At 39.9% G+C, this 22,583-nt stretch overlaps 1 protein-coding gene across 10 annotated transcripts in view; it reads left to right on the forward strand.

The window, feature by feature from the left end:
• Positions 1–22,583, forward strand: part of PPP3CC (protein phosphatase 3 catalytic subunit gamma) — a 101,682-nt gene that overhangs the window by 25,714 nt on the left and 53,385 nt on the right. For all 10 annotated transcript variants that reach the window (XR_002523726.2, XR_002523727.2, XM_003902520.4 and 7 more), the window contains exons 2-3: positions 8,377–8,574; positions 8,921–9,045. Coding sequence is in view for 8 of the 10 variants with exons in the window: in XM_003902520.4 (XP_003902569.1) it covers positions 8,377–8,574; positions 8,921–9,045 (323 nt within the window). In the remaining 2 variants the exon portion in view is untranslated. The remainder of the gene's footprint in view (positions 1–8,376; positions 8,575–8,920; positions 9,046–22,583) is intronic.

The following is a 22,583-nucleotide window of genomic DNA, read 5'->3' on the forward strand; positions in this document are numbered from 1 at the left end:
CCACTTCCTGGGTTCAAGCGATTCTCCTGCTTCAGCCTCCTGAGGCAAGCACGCGCCCCCACGCCTGGCTAATTTTTGTATTTTTAGTAGAGACAGGGTTTCACCATGTTGGTCAGGCTGGTTTTGAACTCGACCTTGTGATCCACCTGCCTCAGCCTCCCAATGTTCTGGGATTACAGGTGTGAGCCACCACGCCCAGCCTGTTCAAGATGTTATTAAAAAAATGCCTTAGACTGGGTAATTTGTGAACAACAGAAATTTATTTCTTACAGTCCTAGAGGCTGGGAAGTCCAAGAGTCAGGTTGCCAGCAGATTCTATGTCTGGTGAGGGCCTGTTCCTTATAGGTGGCACCTTCTGTGTATCCTCACATGGCAGAAGGGACAAACAAGCTCCTTTGGCCCTCTTTTATAATGGCACAAATCCCATTCATGAGGGCACAGTCCTTATGACCTAATCATTTCCCAGATACTCCGCTGCTTAATACCACCATATTGGAGATTAGGTTTTACCTATGAATTTTTGAAGGACACAGACATTCAGATCATAGCAGCTGTTAAGAAACATTGAATCAGAAGTTTCTAGTCATTCTTTTTGTTGTTGTTGTTGTTGTTGTTGTTGTTGTTTTGAGACGGAGTCTGGCTCTGTCGCCCAGGCTGGAGTGCAGTGGCCGGATCTCAGCTCACTGCAAGCTCAGCCTCCCGGGTTCCCGCCATTCTCCTGCCTCAGCCTCCCGAGTAGCTGGGACTACAAGTGCCCACCACCTCGTCCGGCTTTTTTTTTTTGTATTTTTTAGTAGAGACGGGGTTTCACCGTGTTAGCCAGGATGGTCTCGATCTCCTGACCTCGTGATCCGCCCGTCTCGGCCTCCCAAAGTGCTGGGATTACAGGCTTGAGCCACCGCGCCCGGCCTTTTTTTGTTTTTTTGAGGCAGAGTCTCTCTCTGTCACCCAGGCTGGAGTGCAATGACGCGATCTCAGCTCACTGCAACCTCCGCCTCCCAGGTTCAAGTGATTCACCTGTTCCAGCCTCCCGAGTAGCTGGGATTACAGGCCCCCGCTACCATGTCCGTCTGGCTAACTTTTGTATTTTTAGTAGAGACAGAGGGTCACTATGTTGGCCAGGCTGATCTCAAACTCCTGACCTCAGGTGATCTGCCCGCCTTGGCCTCCCAAAGTGCTGTGATTACAGGCGTGAGCCACTGCACCTAGCCAGAAGTTCCTAGTCATTCTAAACTGGAAAGTCAACATAATATTTTGAATCAAGCATTTAAAAAATGTCTCCTTTTCATAAATAGTTTATTTTTACATTTTTATCCCTTTCATTTATTTAGGAAAGAAGAATTATGAGTTTTGTTTTTTTTTTTAAACAGCTGGCAAATTAGAGAAAATATTTATACAGCTTCTAATAGGCATCTCAAATTATTTTGAAACATTTGGGAATATATCTTCTGTAAAGTTTTGCCTGTAATAGTTGAATAGATATTCTCATTTGGTAATAACTTGGAAAATACAGAGTGGCCCATTTAAAATGGACTCTGATTTAAAGGTACTGTTGGAGGCATTGGTGACCGGCCATTTTTCCTTTTAAACAGAGAAAGTATGACAGAATCTATTTTCAAGAAACAGCCATAGCAATATTTTTAGTCTCATATGCTCGCATAGAATTTTGTCACTCCCCACCAGTAGATGGAATCTATTTCCACTCTTCCTGAACCTGGGCAGGCTTGTGACTCTTCCAACCAATTGAATATGATGGAAATTATGTGATGTGATTTCTGAGCCTATGATATAAATAGGATACAACTGATCCAGCAATCCCACTACTGAGTGTCTACCCAAAGGAAAATAAATCAACATGTTTATTGCAGTACTATTCACAACAGCAAAGATACAGAATCCACGTTGAGTATCTATTAGTGGATGAATGGATAAGGAAAATATGGTATATATACACAATGGACTATTGTTCAGCCATTAAAAAAAACAAAATAATGTCACTTGCAGCAACATGGATGGAACTGGAGGTCATTATCTTAAGTTAAATAAGCTAGGCACAAAAAGACATATCATATATACTCACTTATATGTGGGAGCTAAAAATTTGAACACAGGGAGGTAGAGAATGGAAAAATAGATAATAGAGACTGGGAAGGGCGAGTGGGAGAAAGGGGAAGGATGAAGAGAAGTGAGTTAAAGGGTACAAACATACATTAACATAGGAGTAAGTTCAATGTTTGATAGCAGAGCAGGATAACTATACCTAACAAAAATCTATTGTACCCAGTGATGAACATCCTAAAGACCCTGGCTTGATACTGTGCATTATATACATGTAATTCCTCATGTACTCTGTAAATTTGCACAAATAAAAAGAGGAAAAAAAAGATACAACTTCTTCCTGGATCTCTCTTTGTCTTGGGGTACTTGTTGTTGGAACTAAGTCATACAAAGAGGCCACATGTGGGTGTTCTCCTCAAAAACCTGAGCTAAGCTGCGGCCAACAGCCAGTATTAACCATGGTACGAGTGAGAAAGCTTTCAGGTAATTCCAGCCTCAGGCTGTCGAGTGTCCTGCTGAGGCTCCAGAAGTTGCGGAGCAAAGACAAGCCAGGTCCACTGTGCCCTGTCTGAATTTATGGTCCACAGAACCTGTGATAGATAATAAATGATTATTGCCTTAAGCCACTAAGTTTTGGGGTAATTTGTTACATGGCAGTAGATAATTCATACATATAATTTCTAGAAACATATAGGGAAATAAAGATTTGCCAGAAGACACGTATATGTAAATGATATATAAATGATCCCTATGGATCATGTATGATCCATATATATATGATATGGGTGATATATCTAAAATATGGGTTATATATATATTCTCTGCTGTATCATTTATTTATGTTTTCTTTTCTTTAGAGGCAGAGTCTCACTCTGTCACCCAGGCTGGAGTGCAGTGGCTCAGTCGTAGGTCACTGCAGCCTTGAATTCCTGGGCTCAAGCGATCCTCCTGCCTCAGCCTCCCAAAGCACTGGGATTACAGGTGTGAGCCACGATGCCTGGCCCTGCAGTATAATTTACAATTTTTTGAAATAGTCTAGCTATCCAACAATAAGAAAATGTTTAAATAAATTATCATAAGCACAGTATTTTCGTAAATAAAATTTTCTACATTTTCTATATTCAAAAACAAAGTTTAAAGAATTGGTATATAGTCAATTATGTTATAATGATAAACCTAATTGACTTATATATTTACATAAATAAAGATGATTAAGAACAAAAAAGGCCTTACATCTGGTAAAGGACACGTACCCAGAACATACAAGAACTTTCATCAGTCAATAAGAAAACATATTAAATGTTTTAAATTGAACATTTAAATTTAAATGTTTTAAATTGAACATTTAAATTTAAATGTTCAAAAGAATTGAACAAGCATGTCCCCAAAGAAGATACTCAAATGGCCGACCATTAAGCAAGTGGAAAGGTCCTCAACATCACTACTCATCAGAGAAATGCAAAGTAGAAAACAGAGATACCAGTAGATGTTCACTGTAATGGAATAAAATTTAGCAGATGAGCAATATCAGGTGTTGGCAAGGATATGAAGTAACTGGAACCCTACCATACCTTGATGGTGTGAAGGTAAAATGGTATCACTTTGTGAACTGTTGGGTGAAACCAATGTTGACCCCATAAACTTTCAGTCTCCTTCCTGGGTATATGCCCAAAAGAAAATAGTGCTTATGTCCACCATAGCACACATAGAATTATATTCATAGCAACTGTGTTCATAATGGCTCAAATTGGAAAGCTGCTCTAGTCAAACACTGTGCTGCCCTTATCTTTATTCACGCAGTAGTACTTAGCATGTAGCTACCTGTGTTTAGTTTAATATGTGTGTTAATGAAAATTTATTTAGGGGATTTCACCCCCCAATTTTTTAACTTTAAAACTATGGTGTCGCATTTCTTAAAACTTTTCTCTTTTTTTTTTTTTTTTGAGACGGGGTCTCGCTCTGTGGCCCAGGCTGGAGCACAGTGGCGGGATCTCAGTTCACTGCAAGCTCCGCCTCCCGGGTTTACGCCATTCCCCTGCCTCAGCCTCCCGAGTAGCTGGGACTACTGGCACCCGTCACTTCGCCCGGCTAGTTTTTTGTATTTTTTTAGTAGAAACGGGGTTTCACCGTGTTAGCCAGGATGGTCTCGATCTCCTGACCTCGTGATCCGCCCGTCTCGGCCTCCCAAAGTGCTGGGATTACAGGCTTGAGCCACCGCGCCCGGCCAAAACTTTCCTCTTTACATCTTTAGTTTGGTTTCAGAAGACTAAAAGAAAGAGCTTGTTGCACAGATGGCCCAAAGCACAAATTATTAAAATGCTAACTTTTATCTACATCCAGCTCCAGATATTCAAATATTCCTTTACTCCTTGATCATTCTTTTTTTTTTTTTTTTTTTTTGAGACCGAGTCTCTGTCGCCTAGGCTGGAGTAATAGATATATATGGTCCCCTATTCTAAGGTGATACAGTCATGCATCTGAGAAATGTGTCATGAGATGACTTTGTCACTGTGAGAACACCACAGAGTGTACTTACAGAAACCTAGATGGTATAACTACTACTATACATAGCCTATATGATATTGCCTATTACTTGTAGGCCACAAACCTGTACAGCAGGTTACTGTACTGAATACTGTAGGCAGTTAGAATACAATGCTAAGTATTTGAGTATCTAAACATATCTAAACATAGAGAAGGTACAATAAAAATACAGTATAAAAGATAAAAACTGGTACACGTGTGTAGGGCACTTAACCATGAATGGGGCTTACAGGACTGGAAATTGCTCTAGGTGAGTCGGAGGTGAGTGATGAGTGAATGTGAGGGCCTAGGACATTATTGTACACTACTGGAGACTTTATAAGCTTTATAAACGTTGAACACTTAGGCTACACTAAATTTAAAAAAAAATTTTCTTGGCTGAGCATGGTGGCTCATGCCTGTAATCCCAGCACTTTGGGAGGCTGAGGTAGGCAGATCACTTGAGCCCAGGAGTTCAAGACCAGCCTAGGGAGCATGGCAAAACCCCATCTCTACAAAAAATACAAAAATTAGCCAGGCATGGTGGCGCACACCTGTAGTCCCAGCTACTCGGGAGGCTGAGGTGAGCTAGGAGGTTTAGGGTGCCGTGAGCCATGGTTGCCCATTGCAAAAACAAAAAAAAAATTTATTTCTTCAATAGTAAAGTAAACAGCATACTGTAATTGTTTATAAACGTTTCAATTTTTAAAAACTTTTGGACTTTTTTATAATAACACCTAGCTTAAAACACAAATACATTGTATAGCTATAGAAAATAATTTTTATTGATATCTTTATAGGCTTTTTCTATTTAAAAAGTTTAATTTTTTTTAACTTTTAGAATATTTTGGTAAAAATGAACACACACACACACACACACACACACACACACACACACACTGAGCCTAGGTCTACACAGGATCAGGATCATGAATATCACTGGCTTGCCCCTCTACATCTTGATCCACTGGAATACCTTCAGGAGCAGTAACAGGCATGGAGCTGTCATCTCCTAGGATAATAATACCTTCTTCTGGAAGTCCTCCTGAAGGACCTGCCTGAGGCTCTTCTTGAGGAGATGTCACTCTTTTCAGAAATTGGCCCATGTGTTTTGCTTGGTTTATTTCTATTTTTTATTGTAGATTTGTTTGTAAGCAGTTAATGCAGCATGAACGTTCCTGTGTATTAATGAAAAGCTTTCTGTTTTGGGGGCCCATGTTTTCACACTTCTTAAGGAGTTTGTTGAGGTCTGCAAAAGCTCCCAAACCCTTCACTGTGAATTTTCTTGGCGGTTCTTTTTCTTTCTGCGGCAAACTTCTTTCTCTCTTGCTGCTTCTTCAGCTGTGCATTCCCATTCCAGTTCCGACTCAGTCAAATACTGTGACGTTATTGGGGCTATAACGTTACTAGATGACAGGAGTTTTTCAGCTCCATTTAACTACAGTCCATTGTTGACCAAAACATCATTTTGTGGCACACAACTGTATTTAGTTAAGGTTAGGTAGCTGCTATCATTTTTTCGGTGAAATTTAAGTAGTTAAAATGAGTCAAGTAGTAGCTAAAAGCATGATGAAACTTACAATAGCACTTTCTTTACTTGTAAATGATACAATATGGTATGGCTAGATTAAGTCTTTTAAAAATACCCGTAGATTTCAACTTGGTTCTTAAACTTGGTTCCATAAAGCTGGAAGTGGAACCATTGGACATATATCAGAAATTCAACTGAACGCTTCCTTTTAAATTTATGGTTTACGGACTTGTGGCTCTTCGATCCCAGGGGATCTAAAGTAGACTGTGTTCTAAAGTAGGCACATAACGAGACAACAGCCAATTTGAAAATATTAAATGAAGTTGCTAATTCTCCATGATATTATATATATAAACTTTGTACCTAATGTAAACTGAAGGTAATTGTTAGCATTTCCAGATTAGAAAACATAACTGGACTTCCCTTATTGTTTTTTTTTTTGAAACAGAGTCTAGTTCTGTCGCCCAGGCTGAAGTGCAGTGGCATAATCTCAGCTCACTGCAACCTCCATCTCCCAGATTCAAGCAATTCTCCTGCCGCAGCCTCCCAAGTAACTGGGATTACAGGCGTGTGCCATCATACCCAGCTAATTTTTGTATTTTTAGTAAAGACAGGGTTTCATCATGTTGGCCAGGCTGGTTTTGAACTCCTGACCTCAGGTGATCCACCTGCCTCGGCCTCCCAAAGTGCTGGGATTACAAGCGTGAGCCACCGCACCAGGCCCCTTACCCATTCTTTTATGCTCTGTTACTATAGCAAATTATTCTCAGACACAGCTCCATCCTGGTAGTAGTGTTCTTGTTATTATCAGTAACAAAGTACCTTAAGCTACTGCTTTTGTTTTGTTTTGTTTTGAGACGGTATGTTGCTCTGTTGCCCAGGCTGGAGGTCAGTGGCACGAGCTCAGCTCACTGCAACCTCTGCCTCCCGCATTCAAGCGATTCTCCTGCCTCAGCTTCCCGAGTAACTGGGATTACAGGCCCTTGTCACTACACCTGGCTAATTTTTGTATTTTTAGTAGAGACGGAGTTTCACCATGTTGTCCAGGCTGGTCTTGAACTCCTGACCTCAAGTGATCTGCCCGCCTAAACCTCCCAAAGTGCTAGGATTACAGGCGTGAGCCACTGTGTCTGGCCCAAGCTACTGCCTTTTAAGAATAAAGTATATATACACGGTTCCCCTGATGAGGAACTATAGTGAGGCTGCTATTTTGTTTTTAATTTTTTTGGAGATGGAGTTTTCGCTCTTGTCACCCAGGCTGAAGTGCAGTGGTACAATCTTGGTTCACTGCATTCTCTATCTCCTGGATTCAAGTGAGTCTCCTGCCTCAGCCTCCTGAGTAGCTGGGATTACAGGTGTGCGCCACCACACGCAGCTAATTTTTGTATTTTTAGTAGAGACGGGGTTTCACCCACGTTGGCCAGGCTGGTCTTCAACTCCTGACCTCAGGTGATTTACTCGTCTCAGCCTCCCAAAGTGCTGGGATTACAGGCGTGAGCCATGGTGCCTGGCACAGACTTCTAAGACATAGGTGCTATTAGGTCAGTTATATGGGAGAAATAAATATCATTTTAGTATTGTGATTACTTTTCTTTTATTTTCTTTAACCATAGTTTCATTTTTAACACCATAGATAGAAAAACAAAGATACCCATATCACCTAGTGTCTTGTTTATAACTTGTTCCCTGAATCAGCTTCAAGTCTTTCATGTTTATGTATAAAACATTATAGGGCTGGGCACGGTGGCTCATGCCTGTAATCCCAACTCTTTGGGAGGCCGAGGCAGGTGGATCACCTGAGGTCAGGAGTTCGAGAGCAGCCTGGCCAACATGGTGAAACCTTGTCTCTACTAAAAATACAAAAATTAGCCAGGTGTGGTGGCATGCACCTGTACTCCCAGCTACTTAGGAGGCTGAGGCAGAAGAATCGCTTGAACCTAGGAGGCAGAGGTTGCAGTGAGCCGAGATCATGTCACTGCACTCCAGCCTGGGTTGACAAGAGCAAGCCTCCATCTAAAAAAAACAAACAACAAAAGCCATTATAATTTATGCACACACAAATCTTTAAAATGACTTTGTGACCTTTTTATACTTAGAATTGATGATTTATGATATATAGTATCTTAGAATTTTTTCCCCACGTACTAGTATTGTGGATGTGAAGTCATGGTGATTTATTAGGTTTAATTTGTCAGGTAACAGGATTGTGTTCTGTTTGTTCTTTATATGTTTAAATATTTTAAATTACTATTTTTTTTTTGTAGCTGTCCCCTTTCCTCCAACCCAACGGCTTACTTTCAAGGAAGTATTTGAGAATGGGAAACCTAAAGTTGATGTTTTAAAAAACCATTTGGTAAAAGAAGGACGACTGGAAGAGGAAGTAGCCTTAAAGATAATCAATGATGGGGCTGCCATCCTGAGGCAAGAGAAGACTATGATAGAAGTAGATGCTCCAATCACAGGTATAAAAAGTATTTGCATTATACTTTTTACAGTATAGATTTGCATGAGCAGTTTTGAGAAATAATTACAAATAACCAGCTAAAAAGTGGTGTGATAATTTTTCTAGAAATTATGAGACGGTCAGGATTGGTTAGGATATTTGTTGTTAATTGAAGAAATACAATTTTAACTGTCTCATATTTCCAGTAGAACTTTAGTATGAATAGATTGACTACAGTTATACAGCCGTCCTGTCAAAAGCTAGAGTGATTTAAGTTAGGAGTTAAACTGTGATCCTTTTTGGTGTAATGCCCTTTGTCTTCTAAGATATAATTTCTCACCTCACTTTGTAACTTTTTTTCCTAGTGTGTGGTGATATTCATGGACAATTCTTTGACCTAATGAAATTATTTGAAGTTGGAGGATCACCTAGTAACACACGCTACCTCTTTCTGGGTGACTATGTGGACAGAGGCTATTTCAGTATAGAGGTAAAATTAAACTAGATATGTTGGGACTATTATATTGTCTTTTTAAAAAGATGATTTCCATTCTTCAATAGAAATTAAAATGAGAACTCTGGCAGAATTTATAAACTTTGTTACTTTCAAAATTAAAGTAGTAGAAATGTTTTCTTTGATAGAACAGTTATTCCTTTTTCAAAACCAGTAGAAAATCTGACAAATAGGCTATATATTAATATTAACCCAATTTTGCAAATAGTTAAATGTTCACTAACTTTTCCTCTTGAAGACAGTATACAGGATTGTATAAAAATGACATAAATTACTGTTCACCCTAAATGGGGTTTAGATTAGCTGACCTTAATTATAAGACTATAAGCTGCTGAGCTACAATTAACACGTAGATTAACTGCCAGTGCTAAATAAGCACTAAGCTTTTTGTAGGAATAATGTCTGGTACTGGTGCACATAGTAAGCACTTAACAAATGTTCACTGAAGGGGAAAAATGAGTTGTAGTTAATGAAAACTTATACTTTCCTTTTATATATTTTGAAAAAGGAAAGACAGGAACGTGGTTAGAATTAAATAGAACCTTTTATGTGTAAAAGATAAAACTACTTTAAAACTTTATGCAAGGACTTGAGTACAGTGGAACCACAGCACATTCATACTTAATGTTTGTTGATTCAACTCTACATGCTGGCAAGTAAAAGAGAAAAAAACTTTTGAAATAGCGTGGGTAATAGAATTTGTAATGTGACCAAGAATAAGCTGTGAGCTGAGAAATTGAGTCTGCTTTCTGTCTTTGCTCTCTGTAGTCCTGCCTGCCCTCATTGTGTGAGAATCTCACTGTACTAAGTGTGCTTCTGGTGGTTATGTCATGCAGCCTCACTCCTAAATGCAAGTCAGCTCTCTTACCTGATGCCCAAGCAAAGGAGCAGCAGTTGCTCTATATAGCTGGAGAAAAAATAAGCAACAAAATGGATTTTTAGTTTTCAGTTAGATAGGCAGTCTAAATTCATGAGTCAGAAAAGTTCAATGTTGGCCAGGCACAGTGGCTTACACCTGTAATCCCAGCACTTTGGGAGGCCGAGGTGGGCAGATTACGAGATCAGAAGATCGAGACCATCCTTGCTAACACGGTGAAACCCCGTCCCTACTAAAAATACAAAAAATTAGCTGGGCGTGGTGGCGGGTGCCTGTAGTCCCAGCTACTCGGGAGGCTGAGGCAGGAGAATGGCGTGAACCCGGGAGGCAGAGCTTGCAGTGAGCCAAGATTGTGCTACTGCACTCCAGCCTGGGTGACAGAACGAGACTCTGTCTTAAAAAAAGAAAAAAGAAAAAAAAAAAGTTCAGTGTTAGCTGCCAGTGAGCAAAATTCATTGAGTGTCAAATTTGAGGACCAAAGTTAAAGGTAAAACCTGAGAAAATGGTAAAGCCCATTTTCCTGCTGCTCAGTAATTGTCCAAGGTCTCTAAATAGGTACCATGAATAGGTGGAGCTCATCCTTGCAGACTGTGTCACTGAAGAGCTTCCCTGTTGCCACTCACATCATGCATGTTTCAGTAGACAGTAAGTCAGATGTATGGATGTGGGGCCGCCCACAGTGGCTTACGCCTGTAATCCCAGCACTTTGGGAAGCCGAGGTGGGTGGATTACCTGAGGTCAGGAGTTCAAGACCAGCCTGGCAAACATGGTGAAGCCTCATCTCTACTAAAAATACAAAAATTTGCCAGGCATGGTGGTGGGCACCTGTAATCCCAGCTACTTGGGAGGCTGAGGCAGGATAATCGCTTGAACCTGGGAGGTGGAGGTTGTAGTGAGCTATCATGCCACTGCACTCCAGGCTGGGCAACAGAGTAAGACTCTGTCTCCAAAAAAAAGAAAGAAAGAAAGTATGGATGTTAGAAAGACACATTGAGTGTTTATTTCTTTGTGTGTTTGCTAGCATGAGGAGGTTTTAGAGGGTAAAGATTAGAAGAATACAAAACTTAGTGAATTTCTAATTAGCCATTTTATTTTATTTTATTTTTTAAGACATGGGGTCTTGCTATGTTGCCTAAGCTGGAGTACAGTGGCTATACACAGATGTGATCATTTCGTACCTCAGCCTCCGACTCCTGGATTCAAGCCATCCTCCCGCCTCTGCTTCCTGAGTATCTGGAACTATAGATGCACACCACTGTGCCTGGCTAGTCATTTTATTTAATAAAACAACTTTTTAAAAATTTATTTATTTGTTTTTTGAGACAGAGTTTCACTACTGTTGCCCAGGCTGGAGTGCAATGAGTGCAATGGCACAATCTCGGCTCACTGCAACCTCCGCCTCCTGGGTTCAAGCAATTCTCCTGCCTCAGCCTCCAGAGTAGTTGGGATTACAGGCACCTGCCACCACACCCGGCTAATTTTTTGTATTTTTAGTAGAGACGGGGTTTCACCATCTTGGCCAGGCTGGTCTTGAACTCCTGACCTTGTGGTCCACCTGCCTCGGCCTCACAAAGTGCTGGGATTACAGGTGTGAGCCACTGTGACTGGCAATAAAACAACCTTTTTTTAAAAATTTTTTTGAGACAGAGTCTTGCTCTGTTACCCAGGCTGGAGTGCAGTGGCGTGATCTCAGCTCACTGCAAGCTCCGCCACCTGGGTTTTAAGCAGTTCTCTGCCTCTGCCTCCCAAGTAGTTGGGATTACAGGTGTTTGCCACCACATCTGGTTAATTTTTGTATTTTTAGTAGAGATGGGGTTTCACCGTCTTGGCCAGGCTGGTCTTGAACTCCTGAACTCGTGATCCACCCGCCTCGGCCTCCCAAAGTGTTGGGATTACAGGCATGAGCTACTGCGCCCAGCCTGAAACAACTTTTTAATGATAAATTATGCCAAATTATCTTCTGATTAACTCATATAACTTAAAATAACTTTAAAATAGTTTTAGTTCATTAATACATTCAATAAAGCACATAGAAAATATCAACGATTTTGTGCACATATATCATGTTCAGAATATTTTGTGTTATGCATTTTTTTCCTCACTCATCAATAAAGTTTCCTGAGTGCCAACTTTATGGTAGGCTATGAGAATAAAATAAAGAATAAAATTTATGCTCTGTAGGAGCTTCCAGTCTAATAGAAAAGATACACTTACGAATAGATTTTCATTATAATATAAAATGTCCTTTTTGAATTAAGTGTTTTTCATGTTAGGACCTAGCACAGTGCCTAACACATAGTAGGCACACAGTTAATATTTGTTGAATGGATGAATGTTAATAAATCATAGTTTGTGTTTAGCTTTATCCTGTTAATTGCATGTTTGCTAACTTAAAGGGTTTTTTCTGCAGTAACTTTAGAGATAAATGAATCAAAACTTTAAGGTGACAATGACATTTTATACCAGTGTTAAAACTGAAGTATGAGATCTATCTAGTGTTCATTGGAAGTCACTTTTTATAAACCACTAAGATTATAAACCTCTATAGGCTATAGCTTACTCTAACATGTTGCAAGTATACACTTGAAAAATAATTTTTTAATCAATATTCTTGATAACCATGAGTGTGATGTTTTTGTTTAATAGATGAAAATAAGGTCATGGAATTCTTATTAAAATTTTTTGTTATAAATAATTTATTTTTTAATAGAAAAATTGGGAAATGCAGAATCTAGGAAACAAAAGCTTTCTACAAATCAGAGGTAATCACTGTTAATGTTTTATTATATTTTCTTACAGCCTTTTTTCTTCTTTTGCATTTGTATACATTTTGTTTTTAAGAAAATTGAGGGCATTTTGTATGCTCCTTTTCTGATCTTCTTTTTCTACTCAAGATTATATGGAAAGCATTTTTCTGTATTGTTAAGATTTCTCCAGAAGTGTAGTGTCAAAGTCAAATAAAATAGAGACAAATCTCTGAAATTAAAACATTTTATCTGGGAAGAAAAAGACCAGCTGGCCAACATGGTGAATCTCTACTAAAAATACAAAAATCTCTACTAAAAATACAAAAATTAGCCAGGTATGGTGGCAGGCGCCTGTAATCCCAGCTACTTGGGAGGCTGAGGTGGGAGAATGGCTTGAGCCTCCGGAGGTGGAGGCTGCAGTGAGCCCAGATCACCCCACTGCACTCCAGCCTGGGTGACTGAGCAAGACACTGTCTCAAAAAAAAAAAAAAAAAAAAGAAAAGAAAAAAAATGCAGTTTGGGGCATACACACAGACTGAGCGGTCTTTGGTATGTCTGAAAAAAAGAGAGGGTTAGGTTTTATGAGAAAGAAAAATGTTATGTATTGCTGTTTGAGAAAGTTCATTGACACTAGTAAGGTTCGGGAGAGCTGACAAGTTTTACTTAATTTCATGTAATCAATTTATGTTCTGCTTGATCTCCATTAGTAGTTTCATGATTCCGTCAGTTTATTAGAGTTGTGGAAATTTTTATTTAGCCCATTGCTGTTAATGTTATCAGCAACCTATATTTAAGAATACTTGTTGAAGTCTTTTCCATGAATCTACCTGTGCATGTTTTTAGAGACAAAACAGTAACTGTGAATGACAAAGCTTAGAACAGCCATGGTTAAAAATCTGATGAAAGTTTACAATTGATAAGGAATTTTGTTATTTCTATTATAGATAGCATTTTAGGATACAATAATCAGAGTTAAGACTGAAAACATATTAGATTTTTATGAATTATACAGTTTTTGAAACATTTATATTAACATACCCATAAATGCAACTAAAAGAAGATCTAATATCACTTACCATTTAAGTTTCTTATATAATTTACTAAATAAGCCTGATCATTTCATATCTCTGTAAGATGAGAGATACAGATCTTTTGAGGCTTTCCAGGGGTTGAACTGGAAAATCCTGAAGTTAATTAATTAATTTATTTATTTGAGACGGAGTCTCGCTCTGTCGCTTAGCCTGGAGTGCAGTAGCCGGATCTCAGCTCACTGCAAGCTCCGCCTCCTGGGTTTACGCCATTCTCCTGCCTCAGCCTCCCGAGTAGCTAGGACTACAGATGCTCGCCACCTCGCCCGGCTATTTTTTTGTATTTTTTTTTTTAACTAGAGACGGGGTTTCACCGTGTTAGCCAGGATGGTCTCGATCTCCTGACCTCGTGATCCGCCCGTCTCGGCCTCCCAAAGTGCTGGGATTATAGGCTTGAGCCACCGCGCCCGGCCGAAGTTAATTTAATTTAATTTTATTTTTTTGAGATGGAGTCTCGCTCTGTCACCCAGGCTGGAGTGCAGTGGTGCAATCTCAGCTCACTGCAACCTCTGCCTCCCAGGTTCAAGTGATTCTCCTGCCTCAACCTCCTGGGTAGCTGGGATTACAGCCCCCCGCCACCATGCCCAGCTAATATTTGTATTTTTAATAGAGATGGGGTTTCACCATATTGACCAGGCTGGTCTCGAACTCCTAATCTCAGGTGATCCACCTGCCTCAGCCTCCCAAAGTGCCAGGATTACAGGTGCGAGCCACTGCAGCCAGCCCCAAAGTTAATTTTAGGTCCAAAGTACTTGAGGCTGGTTACATTGGCTTAAGCCTGTAATCCCAGTTCTTTGGGAGGCCTAGATGGGAGGCTAACCTGTGTTTAGGAGTTCAAGACCAGCCTGAGCAAGACCTTGTCTCTACAAAAATAAAAAACTTAATTGAGGGTTTGATTTTGGGGACGTTTGTCAAAGATGTCAGAAGGCTCAGAACATCTGATCAAAACAGAATCACACAGGTCACTATAAAATAATGGTCATTTGACTGTGTGCAGTGGCTCATGCCTGTAATCCCACACTTCGGGAGGCCGAGGCAGGTGGATCACCTGAGGTCAGGTGTTTGAGTCCAACTTGGCCAACATGGTGAAACCCCGTCTGTACTAAAAATACAAAAAAGTAGCCAGGCATGGTGGCGGGTGCCTGTAACTCCAGCTACTCGGGAGGCTGAGGCAGGAGAATCACTTGAACCTGGGAGGCAGAGGTTGCAGTGAGCCAAGATCGCGCCACTGCACTGCAGCCTGGGCAACAAGAGCCAAACTCTGTCTCAAGAAAAATAAATAATAATAATAATAATATTCATTCGGCCAGTGATAATCAGAAGATTTCCAAAGTAATAAAGTTACATGGATGTAAAAAACTTTAACTTCCTTAAAGCTTAGTTTTCCTAAGTAATAAAAAACCTAATAAGGGCAACACAGAAATTATCTTGATGAAATGCAAAAGTTTTGTTTCCTTTTTTTTTTTTTTTTTAATACTTTAGATTCTGGGATACATGTACAGAACATGCAGGTTTGTTACATAGGTATCCATGTGCCATGGTGGTTTGCTGCATCCATCAACCTGTCATCTACGTTAGGTATTTCTCCTAATGCTATCCCTCCCCTAGCCCCCATCCACCGACAGGCCCCGGTGTATGATGTTCCCCTCCCTGTGTTCTCATTGTTGAGCTCCCACTTATGAGTGAGAACATGTGGTGTTTGGTTTTCTGTTCCTGTGTTAGTTTGTTGAGAATGATGGTTTCCAACTTCATCCATGTCCCTGCAAAGGACATGAACGCATCCTTTTTTATGGCTGCATAGTACTCCATGGTGTATATGTGCCACATTTTCTTTATCCAGTCTATCATTGATGGGCATTTGGGTTGGTTCCAAGTCTTTACTATTGTGAATAGTGCTGCAATAGACATACGTGTGCATGTGTCTTTATAGTAGAATGATTTATAATCCTTGGGGTATATACCCAGTAATGGGATTACTGGGTCAAATGGTATTTCTGGTTTTAATCCTTGAGGAATCGCCACACTGTCTTCCACTGTGGTTGAACTAATTTACACTCCCATCAACAGGGTAAAAGCGTTCCTGTTTCTCCACATCCTCTCCAGAATCTGTTGTTTCCTGACTTTTTAATGATCGCCATTCTAACTGGCATGAGATGGTATCTCATTGTGGTTTTGATTTGGATTTCTCTAATGACCAGTGATGGTGAGCCTTTTTTCATATATTTGTTGGCCGCATAAATGTCTTCTTTTGAGAAGTGTCTGTTTATATCCTTTGCCCACTTTTTGATGGGGTTGTTTGTTTTTTTCTTGTAAATTTGTTTAAGTTCCTTGTAGATTCTGGATATTAGCCCTTTTTCAGATGGATAGGTTGCAAAAATTTTCTCACATTCTGTAGGTTACCTGTTCACTCTGTTGATAGTTTCTTTTGCTGTGCAGAAACTCTTTAGCTTAATTAGATTCCATTTGTCAATATTGGCTTTTGTTGCCATTGCTTTTGGTGTTTTAGTCTTGAAGTCTTTGCCCATGCCTATGTCCTGAATGAAGCATATAAAAGTTTTGTTTCTTAAACAAACTACCAAAAAGGTAAAGAAAAACCTTCTGTAGTATGATTGTTTCTTCTTATGCTATGTTCACTTATATAACCTGGAAATCAAACCTGATGAAAAGAATACTTGGCCGGGCGCGGTGGCTCAAGCCTGTAATCCCAGCACTTTGGGAGGCCGAGGCGGGTGGATCACGAGGTCAGGAGATCGAGACCATCCTGGCTAACATGGTGAAACCCCGTCTCTATTAAAAATACAAAAAACTAGCCGGGCGAGGTGGCGGCGCCTGTAGTCCCAGCTACTCGGAGGCTGAGGCAGGAGAATGGCGTGAACCCGGGAGGCGGAGCTTGCAGTGAGCCGAGATCGCGCCACCGCACTCCAGCCTGGGCGACACAGCGAGACTCCGTCTCAAAAAAAAAAAAAAAAAAAGAAAAGAATACTTGAATTAATCAGACAGAGAAAGAATGTGCCCAACATTATGAGTGTTGCAATTCAGATACATCAAGAAAAGTCAAGAATTACACTAGAGGAAAACATTGCTTTTCTAGGCTTTTAAGATAAACCTCTTAGTGTCAGATCGTAACAGTAGAGTTAGAATAGGAGAAAAAAAGTTACAGGAGCAGATGAAAAAGTTGGAGAGAGTCACCTTCTAGCCAAGCAAAAATATATACTTTTTCTTTTTTTTTGAAATGGAGTCTCGCTCTGTCACCCAGGCTGGAGCGCAGTGGCCGGATCTCAGCTCACTGCAAGCTCCACCTCCCAGGTTTACGCCATTCTCCTGCCTCAGCCTCCCGAGTAGCTGGGACTACAGGCGTCCGCCACCTCGCCGAGCTAGTTTTTTGTATATTTTAGTAGAGACGGGATTTCACCGTGTTAGCCAGGATGGTCTCGATCTCCTGACCTCGTGATCTGCCCGTCTTGACCTCCCAAAGTGCTGGGATTACAGGCTTGAGCCACCGCGCCCGGCCAAAAAATATATACTTTTTCAAGTGGAGAAAGAACAGAAGGCAATAATATGTGACTTGCAATCATGTGCAGTGAAGGACAGCAGAATTTGAACTTCTGAGGTATACATCTGAGAAGTTTCAAAAAGAAACATTTCAGAATTAAGTATCAAAACCTCTTGCAGTTTTACTAAGAGAAAATCAATACTTTAAGAAAAGCCCTGTTCTACCATAGGAGACCACATTTTTTAGTTTTATATTAGTGTCTTTTTAATATCAAAGCTCAATCTTTAGCAAGACCATGTCTTATTTATTTATTTATTTATTTATTTATACAAAGTCTCGCTCTGTCACCCAGGCTGGAGTGCAGTGGTACAATCTCGACTCACTGTAGCCTCTGCCTCCAAGGTTCATGCCATTCTCCTGCCTTAGCCTCCCGAGTAGCTGGGACTACAGGCATGTGCCACCACGCCCAACTAGTTTTTTGTATTTTTAGTAGAGACGGGGTTTCGCAGTGTTAGCCAGGATGGTCTCGATCTCCTGACCTTGTGATCTGCCTACCTTGGCCTCCCAAAGTGCTGGGATTACAGGCATGAACCACTGCACCCAGCCCCATATGCCATTTTATTTTAATTATAGCCAGCTTGATCACATACAAAATTCCATTTATAAATTCCGTTTTCACAAACCCTATTACAGTTTCGCTCAGACCTTTAATGACATGCTTGGACTTTCTGCTTTGTCCTTTATTTCCTTTCTTAAATAACTGTTTTATTTTAGGACAAAAATTTGCCACATAAGATTCTTTATCATACAAAATTATTTCTCAATAAAGAACACATTTTAATGCCTATCTTATAATTTAAAAAAAAAATTTAAGAAACAGGGTCTTGCTCTGTCACCCAGACTGGAGTATAGTGGTACAATCATAGCTTACTATAACCCTGAGCTCCTGGGCTCAAGCAATCCTTCTGCCTCAGCCACCCCAATTAGCTAGGATTACAGGTGTGTGCTGTCACACTTGGCTAATTTTTTTTTTTTTAATTTTTTTTGGAGATGGGTCTCACTGTGTTGTTCAGGCTGGCCTTGAACTTCTGGCTTCAGGATACCCTCCAACCTCAGCCTCCCAAAGTGCTAGGATTACAGGCATGTGCCACCACAGCCAGCTTTTATCAACAATTTTAAAAACAAGTAATTTATCAGAGATGTACTTAAGTCACAAGAACTGAAAAAAAATTTGGGTTAATTACTATATATTTTATATGAGCACTCATTTATTTAAACCAATCAGAATAAATTTTTTAGGGATTTCTGGCTGACTACATCAGATTTGATTATGTAGACACAGCATATAACGTATATATAATATAAGCACATCTACACAGATATACATACTTATAAATAAATTCTTATGGCTTTTGTTTTAGAGTTTTGGTCATGAGATAGTAAAATACTCGCCAGTTTATAAAAAACAGTTGGATCCAGATTATCTTTCTGACAAAATGGAATAAGGCCAAACTTAATGTTCTTTTTTAAAACTGGCAATATTATAAGGGTTGTGAACTAAATTTTGAGTAACGTAGTTTGAGTCAGTTACCAATAAACTGGATTCGACACAGAATAGTTAATTGTGGAAATATGACTGAATTATCTTCTAACAAGATCTGTTCAGTATCTTCTTGGTCTCAATTCTTTATGCTTGAAGATAAAAGTGTTGCCATTCCTTTTACTATAGGCAGGCTGTGTTTACATGGGAATTTCATTTTTGCAAAGGAAACAGCATGAAGGTCAAAATGATTTTCTTTAATATCTGCTGGTTTTAAGGGTTTTACTTAAATGGTCAGTATGCCAGAATAGCCAAAGAGTTTTGAAAAAAGAGAGTTTAGTTTAGAAAAAGATGAGAGGAGGCAGAGCGGGAGGGGAGAGCTCTAGAGAGGAAAGTGTTTCAGCTAGCTTTGAGGGAGTATTTTTTTAGGAAGTCATTCTTTGAGTCCTGAATCCTTTTTTTTAGCCTTAAAATATCAATGAGATATGCATATCTTATTTGCTGTGTATTGTTTTATAACTGTGGTCTTTTAGTTTAAAGAACAACAGACTGTTTGAATGATCCTTATAATATTTGAACATGTTACCAGCTGGAATCCCAGAAAATATCTTGGCATGTCTTTGAATTTTGAGAGCCCATTTTATTGTGGGTGCTCTGGTTTAATCCCAAATACACAAAAACCAATTAAATGTAAGCACTGAATTTGGAAAGGCCAAATAAACGCAAGCACAGATGGGAAAATAAAGTACCCACTTACCAAGAAGGATGATAAGAAGCCTTCTCCAACTGAAAGAAAAAAGAGAGATCCCAAGGCCTCAACCCAAAGGGAAAAGTCTCTTCCCTGAGACCCCACAGCCAGGGTCTACAGGGAGGAAGAGTTTTCCTTAATAGGAGATCTCTCAGCCAGATCAGACTGGAAGGGGAAAGACACCGTCCCATCCAAATCCCAGATAAAACAGAACTCAACCAAAATCGGGAGTTCAGTCCAAGAATGACTCACTAAGGGAAAAAGAGGCAGCTTGCAGAAGCTGGTAGGGGAGGGGGTGGCTTTCAGAGTGTGGCTGCCTCATACTGTAGTTCCAATGGCTGCTGATATTCTCTGAGATGAGTCAGCCTTAGACTCATACTTGACCAAGTATATCAAAGTCAAATGAAACATAGAGATGAATCTCTGAAATTAAGATGTTTTATTCGTGAAGAAAGAATTGCAGTTTAGGGCATGCATGCCGACAGAATGGTATGTCCGAAGAACAAAGAGAAGGTTAGAGGTTTTATGAAAAAAAGAAATATTACATACTGCTCCTTGAGAAAGTTCATCAGCACTAGTAAGATTCTGGAGAGCTTGCCAGTTTTGATTGGTGAGTGATGGCCGTGGGTAAAATTAGCCTTAGAATTTCAGCAGATCATTTCAGTAGCCATTAGATAAAACTGGTTTCCAGTAATAGCAGGCAGTTTGAGCAGACATGCTTCTTGCAGATGAGTACATTTTTGGGGCTATGTTATATGTCCTGAGTGCTTCCCCCCCGCCCCTGCCCTCTTGACTTTGTTTTAGTTGGGTATGACAGGAATAACCCAGTTCATATGATCAACTTTCACAGTAGTTAATGATATAAATACCTTAATTTATTTCACCATTCCTCTACTGTTGGAAAAATAAGTTTATAGCAGGTCATGCTATTGGTACATTTTCCCTCCATCTTCCCTACAAACAATATCTCTATTTTATTCAGATAAATGAGATTCGGGTTGCAGGGAGAACCTTTGATTTCAGGGAAGGAAGGCCCTTATCCCATCCCCAGGGAATGAATTCTGGTTGGTCTGAACTAGACAATCAATTTCCTGTCACTCATGACTGGTCTAGGGGTAAACACTAGATTTTCTTTTAACCAGTAACATATAAAGGGAACTCAGTTGGGTTTTTGTTTGTTCACTTGCTTTTGGAAACACTCTTTCTTGATGAAAAGACTATTGCAAGGTTGAAGCTTTTGGACCCCCTTTCCACCATGTCACTTCATATGTGGATGTTGTACTGTAGCAGCCATGCTGTGACTATGAGGAGGAGACATGACTAAGGAGGAAAAAGCAGACCTGTCAATCGCAGATCACAGAGGTACAGAGGGCTTGGTTTCTTGGCAAAGATGTTGAACTAGTACACCAAACCTGGATATCTCATCTCCAGACTTGATGTTGTTGTTTTTTTGAGACAGAGTCTCACTCACTCTGTCGCCCAGGCTGGAGTGCAGTGGGGCACCATCTCAGCTCATTGCAACCTCCGCCTCCCAGGTTCAAGTGATCCTCCTGCCTCAGCCTCCCGAGTAGCTGGGATTACGGGCACCCACTACCACGCCTGGCTAAATTTTGTATTTTTAGTAGAGACAGGGTTTCACCATGTTGGCCAGGCTAGTTTCAAACTCCTGACCTCAGGAGATCTGCCTGCCTCAGCCTCCCAAAGTGCTGGGATTACAGGCATGAGCCACCGCGCCGGGCCCAGACTTCGTGTTTTATGAGATATTTAAATATTTTACACAACAGCAAGTTGGATTCAGTTATCACTTGTATTTAAATGGTACAAGGTTGTTTTCCAATTATTTCCATTCTGCACATTGCTGAAGTTAACATCTTTTTGAATATATCCGTGATGGCATTTCAGATACTTAGATCAGATTCTCACACATGAAGTAACTGGATGAAAGAGTAGATCATTTTTAAGACTTCTGTCGCTGATAAAACAGAATAGTAAAGTTTTATTTTTCTTTGAGCCTTTTGATGTTCCCTTTTCATTTGCACCTATTACGAAGTGCTGGCTGGGCACAGTGGCTCACGCCAGTAATCCTAGCAGTTTGGGAGGCCAAGGAGGTTGGGTCATCTGAGGTGAGGAGTTCGAGACCAGCCTGGGCGACATGGTGAAACCCCGTCTCTACTAAAAATACAAAAAATTAACCACATGTGGTGATGCATGCCTGTAGTCCCAGCTACTCAGGAGGCTGAGGCAGGAGAATCGCATGAACCCTGGTGGTAGAGGTTACAGTGAGCCTAGATCATGCCCCTGCATTCTTGCCCAGGTGACCGAGTGAGACTCTGTCTGAAGAGAATAAAAATAAAAACAAAATGCTTCATCTTCCTCTGTGAGAGAGGAAGCTAAATTTGAGTTTTCTTTAATTGATTTTGTGAGAAAAGAAAAGATTAAAGGGAACATTTTCAGCAAAGATATATTGTATTAAATGCACAGAAGCCACCAAAGAGAAAAATGTTATCAGATAACCAGGTGATATAAATGTTATTAGATGACCAATTGATGAACAGGTATTGACATACAGAAATGATTCTAGAGGCAGAGTAAAAATTCTGCTCACATAGAAGTGAAAAAGTAATTGAGTGGTTGAACAGATCTCTTGATAATCATGACCTTGTGATTGAACTATACAAGACAATTGTACAGTTGTGTCCTGCTACATAAAATAAGGAAATAAAACTTGAAATTAGAGGCCAAGAAGCACATCACCAAATGACATTGTACTATGGGTGGATTGTGCCTTTATATATTTCATTACCTCAAAAAGGTGAGTTAGAAGGCACAAATGTGAAATCAAAAGATATATTGTGTTCTTGATTGGGAAATGTAGGTATAGAAAAGATAAAGTGCATTCTAAATTTATATATTGATTTAATATAACTTTTCCTTGGAATATTTTGTGAAAATTGGTATCTTGGTAATGAAATTTAACCCCTCAAAAGAATAAAGCCACATAAGGTTATTTATTTATATATG

The sequence above is a fragment of the Papio anubis genome, chromosome 8, assembly GCF_008728515.1.
Source record: "Papio anubis isolate 15944 chromosome 8, Panubis1.0, whole genome shotgun sequence".
NCBI classification, from domain to species: domain Eukaryota; kingdom Metazoa; phylum Chordata; class Mammalia; order Primates; family Cercopithecidae; genus Papio; species Papio anubis.